At 39.6% G+C, this 14106-nt stretch overlaps 1 protein-coding gene across 2 annotated transcripts in view; it reads right to left on the bottom strand.

Moving 5' to 3' along the window:
• stxbp5l (syntaxin binding protein 5L) overlaps positions 1–14106 on the bottom strand; it is a 135705-nt gene that overhangs the window by 11922 nt on the left and 109677 nt on the right. Inside the window, exons 20-22 of one of the 2 annotated variants that reach the window (XM_087178941.1) lie at positions 9993–10097; positions 6551–6604; positions 3602–3781 (exon numbers count right to left, since the gene is read on the bottom strand). In XM_087178941.1, coding sequence (XP_087035067.1) covers positions 3602–3781; positions 6551–6604; positions 9993–10097 — 339 coding nt within the window. The remainder of the gene's footprint in view (positions 1–3601; positions 3782–6550; positions 6605–9992; positions 10098–14106) is intronic. The other variant, XM_023424892.2, reaches the window with a different exon arrangement.

Genomic DNA, 14106 nt, shown 5'->3' with positions numbered 1-14106 from the left:
CAGGCTTCTTTAGCATCAGACAGTGGCCGGACTGCTCTCCTTCCCTCAGTGTTTTTCTGATTCTGCTAGCTTGTCGACAGCACTAGGTGAAACGTTGCAGGCCAGCTTGACAAAATAAAACTACATTAATAAATAAAACTTTTTTTTTTTTCATTACTGTTGAATTTCTGACAGTGACTGCCTTTAGTTTTAAGTAAAGCCTTCATTCAATGGAGGTCAGCACAGTCTGTAGCAACAGTACAATACAGCCACTCAATAAAGTTTGGGGTTAGTCTTTCTTGCCAACAGGTTACAGTGTCATGTTAGTGCAGCCTACGGTTAGCATACAGTTTCATGTTTAATTACTCTAGAAGTCTGTGAAACTGTTGCTGATGGATATTTTCAGAGGTTCTAAATGCATACAAATGCAAAACATTAAAAACTTTTATAACTTTATAGCTTAGGAATGTGGTCTTACGCTCAGAGTAACTGTGACATTTCAGTTACTGTCACAGTGTTGAGTTTTCTACAGAGGGATTAGCCTGTTGCGACCTGACGGAGAGTTTCTGTTAATCTAACAGAGCCATGACTAAAAGCAAACACAGGCAGGACCATGAGCGAGTGACCTGCCCAGCCAGAGCTTTCTACAAGTCTACTCTCCTTAGGGGCATGAGTTTAAATAGCACTATATGAAAACAGTGCTGATGGTTGACCACATTTGTGAGCAACACTGTTTTATCTTTGCTGTGTAGTGGTGTCTATAATATTATGATCATGAAGGCTCATTCCCTTTGTCCCTCAACCCAACCAGTCGAGGCAGATGGCTGCCCGCCATGAGTCGGGTTTTGTTCAATGTCTCTACCTAAAAGGAGGTGTTTCCAAGTGCTGGCTCATGGGGGAACGTTTTGTCTTTGTAATAATATTATGAAGAGTACGGTCTAGACATGCTGTATATGAAAAGTACTCTGAGATTACTTCTGTTATGATTCAGCGCTATATAAATAAAACTTAATTGAATTTATGACAATCTCCTGTTTGAGGTGCCAATGTAAATTTTCACATTTTCCATACTTTAAATTAAAGTGTTAAACACCTTCTCTGCCTCCAGGGCAAATCACAATGTCTGTCAGTTTTTATAAATCATCCACTCAATAAACCTGCAGTCGCTTTGGCCAGTGCCTGCCATCCCCACTTTTATTTCTGCCACCCAAAATCACCCAGCTATGTGAGTCATTGTAAAGACCAAAAGTGCAGCTCAAGTTCAACTCACAGACATGCCCGGCAAAGAAAATATCTAGTTCTGAGAGCAGCAGAGAGAAATAAAATGTCCAACACTACAGGAGAATGTTAGGAGTCCTATTAAGATGAAAGATGTGTGTCTCACTTTTGTCTGAGAGGGAGGATATTGTTGATTCAAAATCAATAGAGGTCCCGGAGTGGTGTCTTGATGTCTGTCGCCTGGCAATGACAGACTAAGTGCAAGATTTCATACATGCTGTGTAATTAAATGTTCTTGTATAATCCTGGCAGAGGCCATTTTTTTGTGTCAGTAACAAGGTCAATATTTTGAAATCAAACTGCTGGGAACATCATTTCAAGTCCTCATGTAACGGCACATTCTTTTATCTGCTTTTTTTGTTTTTGCTTATGCTGTCACTTATTTTGTAAGAGCAGAATGTCAAAATCTAACCAACAACGAGCCTAAAGATGGACCAATGTATCAGAAGTTGAAAATAAGACAGATGTTTTATCAGTTATTATTTAGAGTTATTCAGATTAGCAGGAGATAATAAGAAATACAGTAACTATAAAAGCATTGCACACACAGAGACAGAGGAACATATTTACACATACATTCCCTGTTATCACACACAAAGCTGTATGTACACACCTGAAACACACACACACGCACACACACAGATTTCCACACTGATCATGGGGATATGACGCCTACTCGGGCGATTGGGCGACAGTCCAAGTCAAAGTCAGGGTGTGAATAAATGGAGTTCACATGGAAGAAAATAAATGTCAGATCTGTCAATGAGAATGTCAAAATGCCAGAGTGCGAATCATGCTTGACCGGTTGTCTTGTAATTCTTATTCCCCTCTTTTATCTGTGTGCATAATGAAAAGGGCTATTTGGAACTTAAAAAATAAAAAATAGATGTTCTGACAATTGCAATATAAAGAAATTGCACACTCACTCACAAACACATAAAAACTAAATAAAAAGCTTAAAAAAAGCCTCCCTAGGCTCAAAGTTTTGTGGATTTTTAGACAGTTGGAAGGTGTGGCCACACTACACAAACCTCATGTGTGCTCTGTTAATTTTCAAAATATAAAACATGCAGAATCTATCTAGAAATATGACAGAAAAAAGGCAGAAACTACTTCACCATACTATAACTGGATGGAAAAATACTGTGACATTAGTGTCAAACACATCAGTGCTTTTTGATGCAGAAAAATAAAAAAGAAAGAAAGGCACTGAAGAGGTAAAAAACAATTAGTTAAAACGTTTAAAATTGCACCAACCTTCAGGCCTGGGACATGGTTGACACAGGCAACAGTATTAAGGGACACAATGCAAAGGCTGTTTCTTGCATCCAGTAGTCCAAATGTTGTAAGGTGATGCTAATGCAAGCTGCAGATATATATGTTTTAAGTAGCGATGTAGGTCAAACACTGCTAAATGAACAACTACACATGAAGAAGTAGGTGCTGTCGGTGAGAGCATACAGTAGCAATAGCCAATGTTCATTTGGGAACTCCAGTTACCTCAGTGTGCAAAGACGTCTTCTAAAAAAGTCTTCCATATAATTTGCAGTGACTGTTTATATTTTGGAGGATATAAAAAAAAATGTAACCATTCACTAAGCCTCACCCCTCCTTACTTCTCTACACCTCACTCTGACATTGCACAGATGAGCTTCACAATAATTATGAGGACAGACTTATCTGAAACAATGGGTCTGATTGAAATGATTGAGATTCTATCCGCTGGAGCATGCTAGCTTATTGAGCTAACATTAACTCTATGCTTTGGTTGACATTTTAAATGTTTTCGGGGGACTTGTTTTAAAATGAGAATTTATATAAGAGGTCTATGCACTTGTTACTGTAAACTGTAAGCTAATTACTCATTAGCTTGGCATGCTAACAAGCTTACGTGACAGACAAAATCACTGTTTAATTAGTTCCTTACACCTCCTCTAAACTCTTTAGACTGTGGGTTTTGCTCTTGCTACAGCAACATACTCTGTTTCAACATGGAGAGATATCCAACACAGTGACTTGTTATGGTTGCTAAGCTTTGATTGGGTAATTACTGCTTGGGGGATAGTTTTATCAAAAAGTCAGTTATGAATGTTTATATCAAAAGCATCTGCAAATTCACTCAATTTGTTCACTGTCCATTGATTTGCTTACCCTACAGCATCCACTTGGCAGCATGATTTCAGCTTTTATGCTGCTAACTTGCATTAGCATATGCTTGCCTTGTGTTAACTATGTATCAAGTCTTAATCCACTTACCCCAAAGTTAGAGGAAGGCATGCACTTGTTGGGAGGGAGGACATGTTATAGAGGCTTAGGGATGGGAGTTGGGAAGACAAGCACACACCTTCAGTGTGGGACACAGGCAAAGAGATCTCCATGCAAGCAGCAGATTGGGCCTTGCGGAAGGGCGGTCGGCCAGGGCCTCTGCGGGTAAGCCGTGGTCCCTCGGGACCCATTGGGACGCGAGGCTTCCCCGCCGAGCAGGGCTGGGAGGTGGGGCTAGTGCAATGTCCATTGACATGATCTGTAACAACGGCAAAGCATTAGCAAACAATACAAAGAGGGAAATAATGAAACTTTCAAACATATTCTAATCCACTACTGCAATATCCATCATCACAAGTCATTTAGTCTGAGAAGTGAAATCTTCTTTTAAACAAGGGAGAAATCTGCCAATGAGGGGAGAAAATTCCGTTTTGAGGAAATAGCTGGTGTTTTCTGACCCTATTGGGAGATAATGCTATCGGTTCAAAAAAAAAAAGAAAAAAAAAAGCAGACTTAATACATCAGTTCAGCAATACACTACATGACCTATGAAGACGGAAATCTTTGCAGTGTTAGAGAGAAGCAAGCCAATGTTGAAAATCAGAAAAGACAAAGAGAAAGATGGTGGTGAGGGAAGGCAAGAGTGAGCGTGAAAGTGTCGGAGAGTGGTTTTAAGTTAGTATGAGCAGGGAGGAGATGCCGGGGCAAAAGAAAAGGGAGTAAAATACAGAGACAAATTGTGAGCGCAGTTTCTTCCAGTTTGTGTCAGGAAAGAGATATGAAAATAAAAGAAAAGAAAAAAGGCTTGTTTCATCTCCACTTTGTTTCTTTATGTTCTTTGTGAATTGTTAGAAAACTTTTGAAGAAAACAATTCTGTTTTTAGCAGACACTATTTATTTCTTTTGAAGGTCAGGAGCTTTATTGAATTACTGGCTGCAACAAAAATCTTCAAGTGAAGATCAAAGGAACAGAAAATAACATAAAAACTCTTCTTTTTTTATTATTCTAAAGCAAATTAATACTCCAGTTAAGATGGTTGGGCTAAACAATTAGCTACCGATTGTGCCGACAGAAAACACTTGTTACTCTCTGGAATTACATGGCTTCTCCTCAGGGACTGAGTTTATTGGAAGCTTTGTCCTTACTTAATGTACAGTGCTTCTTTGTGTGAGCAAAATAATTTGTTTACAGGCAAACCTTATTAATGAGACAAAAATAAGCAAAACAAGATTGTGTAGCTTGAGTGCACTCTGTGGATCTGTGTTGCCTGCAATTTAGTTGGCAAGACACAAAAGCTGCTAAGACAGCCGCAAATAACAGCTCCATACCAAACGCCTGAGTGCCCTCATTCTCACTTGTCTGGAGTGGTGAGTAAATAAAACAGTGCCCTCTTCTGTAGTGACATCTCTGTAGTAGGAAAAAACCAAAGTTAAAATGATTTAGGGTTGACAGGAAGTTGTGACTGAAGATTTCCATGTTTTTTTTTAACCATTCCTCTCTTTACTTCTCCTGTGTAGAAACTCATGAAGCATGAGGATGAACAGTATTGTGCTAAATAGTAAAAACAATAGAAAGTGACCTCCTGCCACTGTCCTCTTAGTATTTGACACTGATCATATGTCTGTTATATCACATTTAGTCTCCTGATCAGATCATTGATGCACAAAAGATTCAGTTTCAAAGTGAAGATGAAAAGCTCCGGGTAGCCCTCCAGTCTGCGTGCAACACTCACATTGTTTCAGAGCAGGACAGGCCGAGGCAACGCAGGGATTTGAAACTGAGGGTAATAATGGGTCAACCAATGTGAGAGCTGCGTGACGACACCACTGCGTTTCTGACTGTTTTGTTTTTGTGAATTTCAAACAGAGATGCAGCCAATCAGTCATTTGCCTCGAAATGTTCTGCAGGAAACTACACAGCAGAAAGAATGGCACTGTATCCTCACACGCACACTCCCCAAACAACGGACGGATTATTACACATATGCATCAAGACTGAGCACACACGCACATACACGCGCACGCAAACACAGACACACACACACACACACTCTCACACACGTGCGATCTCTCTATAATACTGTTGACAAAAACCCACATTCATAGTGTAGCTACTAACAAGGTACAAGACTAATAAACAAGTATTTTTGCCCTTTTACTGACAACATACGTCCTACTGACAAGTCCTACTACGAGTCCTACAAGTTTGAACCTCACAGGAAATGAGCCTAAAATGTTCTCTTGTTGATGACAGACACTAAGCGTGTGTTGAGGCATACATGGTTGTTCTCTTCAAAGATTAAGTTTTAAATCGAGCTTCAAAAGCGCTTCAAAAATAAAATAGAACAAAAGCATGTTTTTATATCTGTCAAATAAAATAAAGTTATTAAATGAGTCACGGGAATAAGTAAGCACTGGCACATTTTGTGTTAAAGAAGCAGAAGTTTTTTAGAGGGGACAGCATGTGTGACACTGCAGAAGCAGAGCAAAGGGAAACCTGAGATTGTGATGTGTATGTAGCAGATGTATGGGGGGAACGCTCAGTATCTGTAAAGCAGATGAGTTCCAGTTACAATGAAAAGAAGACTGTTTAAGAGAGAAATGATCCAGTTAAAATGAGAGAGTTAGCTTGTGATCCAATCACTGTAGAGCAAGGCTGTCAATGGAGGAAAGGTTGCGTAAAATCAGAAGATGGTCCAATCATGATAAAGCGATAGAAAGCCTCAAATTTAAACATGGGTATGAATTACAAATCACCTTTATAAACACTTGCAAAATGTAGAAGAAACAAATACAAAAGATTTAAATTAAAACAGATTAAAGGAGCAAAATGGACGAAAACGTCAGGCCAACACTCTCATGGGCTGGTTGAACAGGAGGAGAGAGTGACAAGTAAACTGAAAGAAGAAAGTTTGAGTGGGAATAAAAACTACTAAAGCAACATAAAAGTCTAATAAACACGACAAAAACAGAAACTAAATGATTCAAAGAAAATCAAGTGAAAACTGCTGGCTTTCGCCTACCGTACCAAGATCAGTCTTAAGATCTGTTGGCAGACTTAACTTTCTGCCGGGTCCCTTTACTGAAACAAAAGAATAGGAAACAAAGCACCAGTTAATCCTTTCAAATAAAAATAATAATAAATAATAAAAAAAAAATTAAGTTGGTGTAATCTTAAATCAAAGAATGACAGAAGTGCAAAAACGAAAAAAAAAAAAAAAAAAAAAAAAAACTCAAACCAAACAAAATGGAATCACTCAAAATTAACAAAGAACCAGAACATGCACATTGGTGCAGTTGCACATGGCAGGCATATTTCAAAATGCATGCTCCATTGTTGTCCCAGGCCAGTGTTCCCAGCTATTTCTACAAGATCAGTAATACCCAGTAAAAATTGTCCAGTGACACATTCAAGCACTTGGAGCAGGGGCTATATTTTCTGTTATTTCACTACTTAGCATTGTGTGTCTTACAACTACTGGTCGTTGTCTTGTTGACACAAGGCAAGAAGAACATATTTGAATTTACTCTGGATGTTAAACACTGTGCCGGTTCTAAAACCTGATCCACCTTGATCAAGGTCTTGACTGAAATATGTCAGTTTTGTATTTTCGAAGGCCTGGGATTTCTGACATGGAAGCACAAACAAACAGAGTGACACCTCAGGGCGTCAATACAAAAATCACAGTCAGACACTGGAGGCAACAAAATAACTTGTTTAAACATTTTGCAAGCATTTTGCAGTAAGTAGGGAACTGCAAAGGTCAAAGTTGAGATGCTATGGGTCGGTTTCCCTCTCAAAAAGAAGGCAATATTTCATTGTTTCTTTGGAAGATACGGGGTGATGTTTTACGCCTGATAAATTTCAAGATCAGGTGGAATGACAATGAATTTGCATTCTTTATAATCTTGAACATTTCAATTGTACTTTACATTTGGAAAATGCATCAAAGGAATCATCACTGATTCCTTTGAAAAAAAATGTTGACTCAGGTTTCAATCCTTCTGCCACAGAGTATATCAGAAAAGAAAAGAGTACAGCAGAGGAAATTTTCTTTAAATCCACTTTTTTCTTTCCTATGGTTTTCAAATGCTTTATTTGCTGTGAAGGGCTGTGTAGGCAGCTCAGTATCAAAGGTCATTTGGAGGAAAAATATATTTCCTTTATTGAAGAGGAGGAAATTAGGGTGGCATGGTATTCTAACTGAATTTCTCAATCAACTAATTTCTTTTTCCATTTCTTATAGGAACAAGTAAAGCCTTTTTTGGATTAGTGTTAATAATAAGATAATAGATGAGATCTGCATGTGTGTGTGTGTGTGTGTGTGTGTGTCCTTCATAATAAAACATGGGGACCAGATGCTGCTGCAACCACATGAAATATGCAGTGTTAAAGATACAATGATAGAGAAAATGTTCTCATAATAAACCTGCTTCACACAGATGGTCCCTCTGTTTAACAGTTCACTGGCTACATTAGCAGTTCATAAAATGTTTATTGTGAATACGAATACCCAAACAAACACTGCATGTATTATCATTTATTACCATGGGTTAATATAGCTGCATGTTCACTGAATCTATATACTAACTTTGGTCGAATGAGCAACATGATAGTTTTGTGTCAAAATATGAGAACTTCACATGGTCTGTGTTGATTAATAGTATTATCACTAAAATGAATGTGCATTATTTTCACAGTCAGACTTCTTACTCCAAGTTTGGTATCTTGTTGTTTATGTGACAATATTATAACACATGTACGACAGCAGTTTATGTTGGACTCTGTGACCTCAGCACTCCATACATTACTTCATGATTTGTTGACGTAGTGTTCCCGATGCAGAACTAAAGCGAAAATAAAATGTTTTTTTCCTGGTGGCGCAGTGGGCAGTACCTTTAAAGGTGTTTCATGACGTCATTGACAGAGTGCTTGCCTTGGGCAAAACCGATTTTCAACATTTTCATAAAATGCGCTGCTCCGCTTGGCTCTTTTTCCTCTGTGCTAGCCCATGGCAGAGAAAAATGTTTGCTTTCTGACAAACAATACACACAAGATATTAGTGAGAAGATGAAAATACCTTTAGAGAAAAGAAAAAAAACATTTGGACTGAGAAGTGTTTCCAAAGGTCTTGACAGAATTATAGTAACATATGGAATGCTGAGATCCCAAATGGAGCTAATGTTGTACTTGATCAGGCTACAACACTGATAAACGCACAAAGCAAGCTGAAGTCATTTTTATCAGCGATGGAGCCGGCCACATAGTGGGCACCATGCAGTTATAGATGAGAGGTGAGACGGTGATGAATGTTAGTGAAGAGGACAACAAGATGAGATTATGGGTTTAAATGACACACAGTCAGAAAGACACGATTAGAGACATTCAGAGCACCACGATATGGTGAAGTAGCATGTTGTCCTTTCGTGACAAAGATGTGTGGTTCCAGTGGAGGCACAATCATTAACATCACAGAGAATGAAGCACTAGAGGCTCTGATGAGCGAAGAGGAGAAATACCCAGCTGGAATACAACCCCTTCCTCTTGCTAAGCCTGCCTGCCTTGCAGCATTTGCCGAATGATGAAGGATCCAAGGTCAAGGCCCAGATCTGGCACATACAACAAACATCACAACGTCTACCGCCCCGCAGCTGGGGCAGAGAGACAATGCAACACCAGCAGTCGTCTGCACAAATGCATGGAACACATTGACAAAGCAGCATCAGACAGTGTACTCCTAGAAACACAACCCCTGCCAGCTTGTTTACACTGCAAGCAACTTGGTTGATGGGTCACTCTGTTGTGACCGATCGACATGCGAGAGGATCCGATTTAGTGATAATTTTTTTGCTCATTTGTGAGATTTATTTCCCCAGTTTCTCTAAGTTTGTATTATCCAAGTCCCTATACACTGCAGCCCTTGTTACTGCTAACTGCTAACCAACCAGTAGGAGTCGCCAGTGCAGCAACAAAGACAAGGACCCTCTTCCCACCCACCGCCTGTCTGCCTCAATGTATAGGATGTTTTTATGTCATATGATGTTGGTAGTATTGCATTCAAATTTTATATCAACTCCAAATGGTGGCAATTGACTTATCTTCCATTTTACTCCAGCTACACAAATCTGTTTTTTTGAGAAGGTGAAAAATTGGATTTGCTCTTGATGGTTAATGACCATGAAAGATTCTACCATGGACAGCTTTTTCAAAGCCACCAGTGTTAAATTAATTACTTTCCCACTTCTGTGTTTGTGTAAGGAATGAAGGGCTTCTAGTGTCTTGCTCTTGATGTTGCTCACAGTGTGGAAGCAGAGTTAGCATGCAAGGTGCAACAGCGAACCAACCACCTGTCAAAAAACAATCCAATTATCCGATCTCCCCGCCCCTTGTTGCATTATTGCCATAAAATAAAAAACACAAGCGGATGTCCATGAAGAGGGTGAGACCCGTCAGACATCCCTCCTCTTACCATTGTCCAGTAAGTAAAAGACTGGACTGCAGTGGCTGGCTCTCAGACTGGCCACAGGCTCTGGCAGGACGCGTGGCTCATTGTGAAGGGATGTTGGGTAATGTACTGGAATAGGAGATCCAACAGAACAGACAGATTTTTCAGGGCAACAGGGGAGAGGCAGACAGAGCGGGTGAAGTGGGGAGAAGAGAGTCTTGCAGGCAACAGGGAGGGAAACAGTTGAGAGGTTATGAAAACAAAAAGGTTAAGAGGAAGGTTAAGAACTACAGTATTATACTGCAATATGATACTCAAACTTTTTCACAAGCACAGCTAGTACTATCACAAACAACAGTGTTACTACTACTACTACTTTTACTACACCTGATCACCACTATTTTTTACAACACCACGAATGTTGTGTTTCTATCTCTAAGTCAGACATTTTTACTTAACATTAACATTTCCATCACCAGCTGCATACAGCCAGCCAGTCCTTAAGATTTATCACACATGCCATGGTGACCTGAGGTGCCTGGTAAGATTTTTTACTTCCAAACATACACTACCACATCTCCTACCTTCAGCTGCTTCAGTCATGATCATAATTGAAAACGCAAAAGAAACAGCAGAAGCTAAAGCAGACTGCCAACATTTTTTGCCAGTGCTCATGTCTGTGACCCAGCATCTGAGACTCTGGCTAAAAAGCTTCTGACTGCAGTGGGAACACTGACAGAGGCTGTGCACTGTTGACAGGCTGTTAGTGTGACATGTCCAGTGTAGACTATTTACAGCCTTTATGTCTGTAAGGTCATTCACATGACATAAGGAGTATGAAAATGCTTAATCTTAGAGTCTCAATACCAGCACCAGACCCATATTTCAAATGAATTCACACATGAAAAGATTCCTCTTGAGCTATTGCTAACCGGACATACTTTGTGACTGCTTCAACATATTGTCTAACAGCAAGAGTTACAGACAACTGTCACCAGAAAACTAAACAGAACACTGAATTAGTATAGACAATACGCTCAACAAAGGCCCCATTTGTGTCGGTTGCAACTCTGTATTCTACACAACTCAAGTTTACAAAATGCAACTCAACAGGAGAGATGGCAACACCATCGAGCCAAACAGTTCATGCAATTCCTTGTTAACAACTACCTGCTCCCACCAATTCTCTTTCTCTGCCCCCATCCAATATAAACATAGTCACTGGGGTGAAAACAGCTTTGTGTGTCATTGCTGACTACCCAACTGCTCTGAGAAAAGTAGCACCTGAAGCACAGAACTTTAAACTGCACTAGGAATAGATGACGTGTGGTTTTGACAAACAACATTATGTGGCAGAGCAAATACTGTTTGAAACTGTGGTGGTTAAGTCTGAAATTTGGTATGGCTGGACAGAAGGTAGTTGTAGTAAAGAAATAAATAAATAAAAGGGTGGTTCTCTCACATTTATGCAACCAAAAAAGCTTCAAGTGTGAATTAGTTAATTCCCAGTTTTAGCAGTGGTGATAATACTGTTGAGTAGAATGCAGCCAAATCTAACTGAACGTATTATCTAACAGCTAGACCACTTTTCAAATTCAAATTCAGTGTACCATGATTTTAGTTGTAACTCCACATCACGACTTGTTGTGTGGATCACTGTGTTTACAGAAAAATCCTAACATTTTTTTAATCCTTTTTCAGAAAAAATAAACCGATTAAGTCGCAGCAGTAAAATAGCACGCTTAATGATGCATCTAAAATACCCTTGGAGTAATTCAAAAACATGTTGGAGGGCTTAAGGTTATCAAACCACCATGAGTTGCAGGGAGCTGTGCAGGTGGTATCAGTTCACCACTCTGTAAAGTTTCAGCTATTTCCTCCCCCATCTCTCCCCTGATGTGCCCACTGCTAAATATATCCTGCCAGGTCAGGTACTCATCACTGGCATCTCTGCTGGTTAGTCCATCCAGCTGGGCCTGGTCAAGTAAGCCCTGTAAGCCACACATACGATAAAGCTCCAAGAGGAAATGTAAGTCATAACCCCAAAATAACAGACCTCAGCACATAAAAAAACAACAAAAGGGTGAGAAAGGGGACAGCTTTCGAGGAGGAGAAGGGCCAATTACTGGGCCTAATGACAAAAGGAAGATAGAAAAAAGGTCAGGAAAAAAGAGAGGGAAAGATGTGCAAAGAAGAGCTGAGAGAGACGCCTGCAGTTATTGACACAGGGTGAATCAGGACGATGGCTGGCTTCCTTAATAAGCTGTCCACAGCCTGTATATGGCTTTGAACAGACATAGAACACCTGGTGTGCCAGGGACGGCCAGACAGCCTCTAATGGCCGTGGAGAAGGGTGGAAGTTTATATTCAGCAGGAGGAAACAAACCATGAACTATCTGCTGTGCTGTCTCATTTGTTTCCAGCCATAGCCAGTTTAAATGTATTTTAAATGTATTTTTATCACTCTTATCAGGTTTGGAAGATTTTTTAAGCCGTCACAAATCTACAAAACCTGTTGGATCAGCGTGACTTAATCTGACATTTTAAGTTAGGTTGACTGCTATTAACCATTATTAACATTTCTGTCTTGATTGCTTTTCCCCCTCTCTTTGTAAATGTTAGTGAACAAGACACATACTGTATCTGTTCCTATCCACCTCTCCATAATTCTTCCTTTCTTCCAGCTCTCTAATTAGAAGATGGCAGGCCTGTAATGGGACAAAATGACCATGCTGAAAGACTCCCTGCCAAGACAGAAAAGAACATCTTGTCCTGGTTCTGTTATCCTGTTCATATGCTCTCCTTAAGGGGCTCAAAGGCAAGGCTGGAGAGTAAAAGTGTCAGAACAGACAAAAAAGACAAAAGGCTGAAGGGTTACAGCCGATTTCTGTGTCCTGCACAATACAGAAAGAGGAAGCCACAGAGGTGCTGTTGATGATTGAAGATCTTAATGAGACATCAAACAGCATTGTGAATTAGCAGTAATACAACATGAGAAAGCTGCTCAAATCTGAGGTTATGACTCTGGAGCTCTAACAAAGACTTGCAACATGGACAGGTCCAGTTCATTTGTACAGATCATGATCATGGCCGTTAAAATCTCTCTAAAAGAGATCCACTTGTCATTAAAGAAAACATGGACACCCTTTCAGAAACCTCAAAAAAGGAGGATGAGGTGAAAGTATATCTCTGCTTTGCCATTATTACCTCCACCAAGCAGATTATGTTTTCACCCATGTCTGTTTGTTGTTTTTGTCAGCAGGATTATGCAAAAAATATAGAACCAATTTACACCAACCTGGTGGAGGGAAGAGCCCATTCAATTTTGATGCTGGATCCAGGAATTTTTTAAATCTTTTTCCTTAACATTGTGAGATAAGGCATTTTTCACCACTTCACACCAATTTGTCAAGAAGTAATTTATGGATATTGATGTAAAAAGACTCAGGCATATTTATGGTGTTGAGATCTATGGGTTTTTACAATTTGGTGCAGATCCATATAATAATCTGGATTTCACAAGACAAGAGTGGGATTGTTTGGCCTTGGCAGAGGTATGGGCTCTACTGAGTGCCATTCTAGTATTTGGCTTGAAAAAGAAGCTTTTTGCCTTCATACTCTGCAATGCAACAACGCTGTAGCAGTCCTCCATAATGGAGCAGCTGAATGTTATGAAAGCAAAATGAGTCATTGTTGAGTCACATTATTTAGCCTCCTGCAGGTGAAGTACATTGGTCTTACTGTGCTACTGGGAAATAAGATCTTCACTTCTGTGGTATCTGTCAATGAGCATCAGTTGGAATATCATAAGAGGATAAGGTTTCATTTTTCAGTTTGTAGAAATTTTTGGCTTCAGTTCACCTGACATATAAAAAGCAAAACTAAACTTCCATAAACCAGTCTGCTGTTGATTTATTCTCTGCTGCAGAACCAGGTTCTGTCGATACAAAGAAAAGGTTGGTGCAATATACACCGTATATGTCGGTCTATCTATTTTCACCTGTTTATCTGGGTTAGGATACTTTTGATTCATTCAAACCTTTATTTATGCTTGAGAAGTTTGTTGAGGTTGCTCTCATTTACAACGATGTTGAATGAGCAAAAACTGTCAAAAATAATCACACTTTAAAAACAATCA

The sequence above is a fragment of the Seriola lalandi genome, unplaced genomic scaffold (genome assembly GCF_002814215.2).
Source record: "Seriola lalandi dorsalis isolate HSWRI2012SDOR001 ecotype SW California unplaced genomic scaffold, Sedor1 jcf7180002054758, whole genome shotgun sequence".
In the NCBI taxonomy this organism is placed as follows: Eukaryota; Metazoa; Chordata; class Actinopteri; order Carangiformes; family Carangidae; genus Seriola; species Seriola lalandi.
The sequence above is the reverse complement of the archived record's forward strand: the minus strand, read 5'-3'. Positions and strand labels throughout refer to the sequence as shown.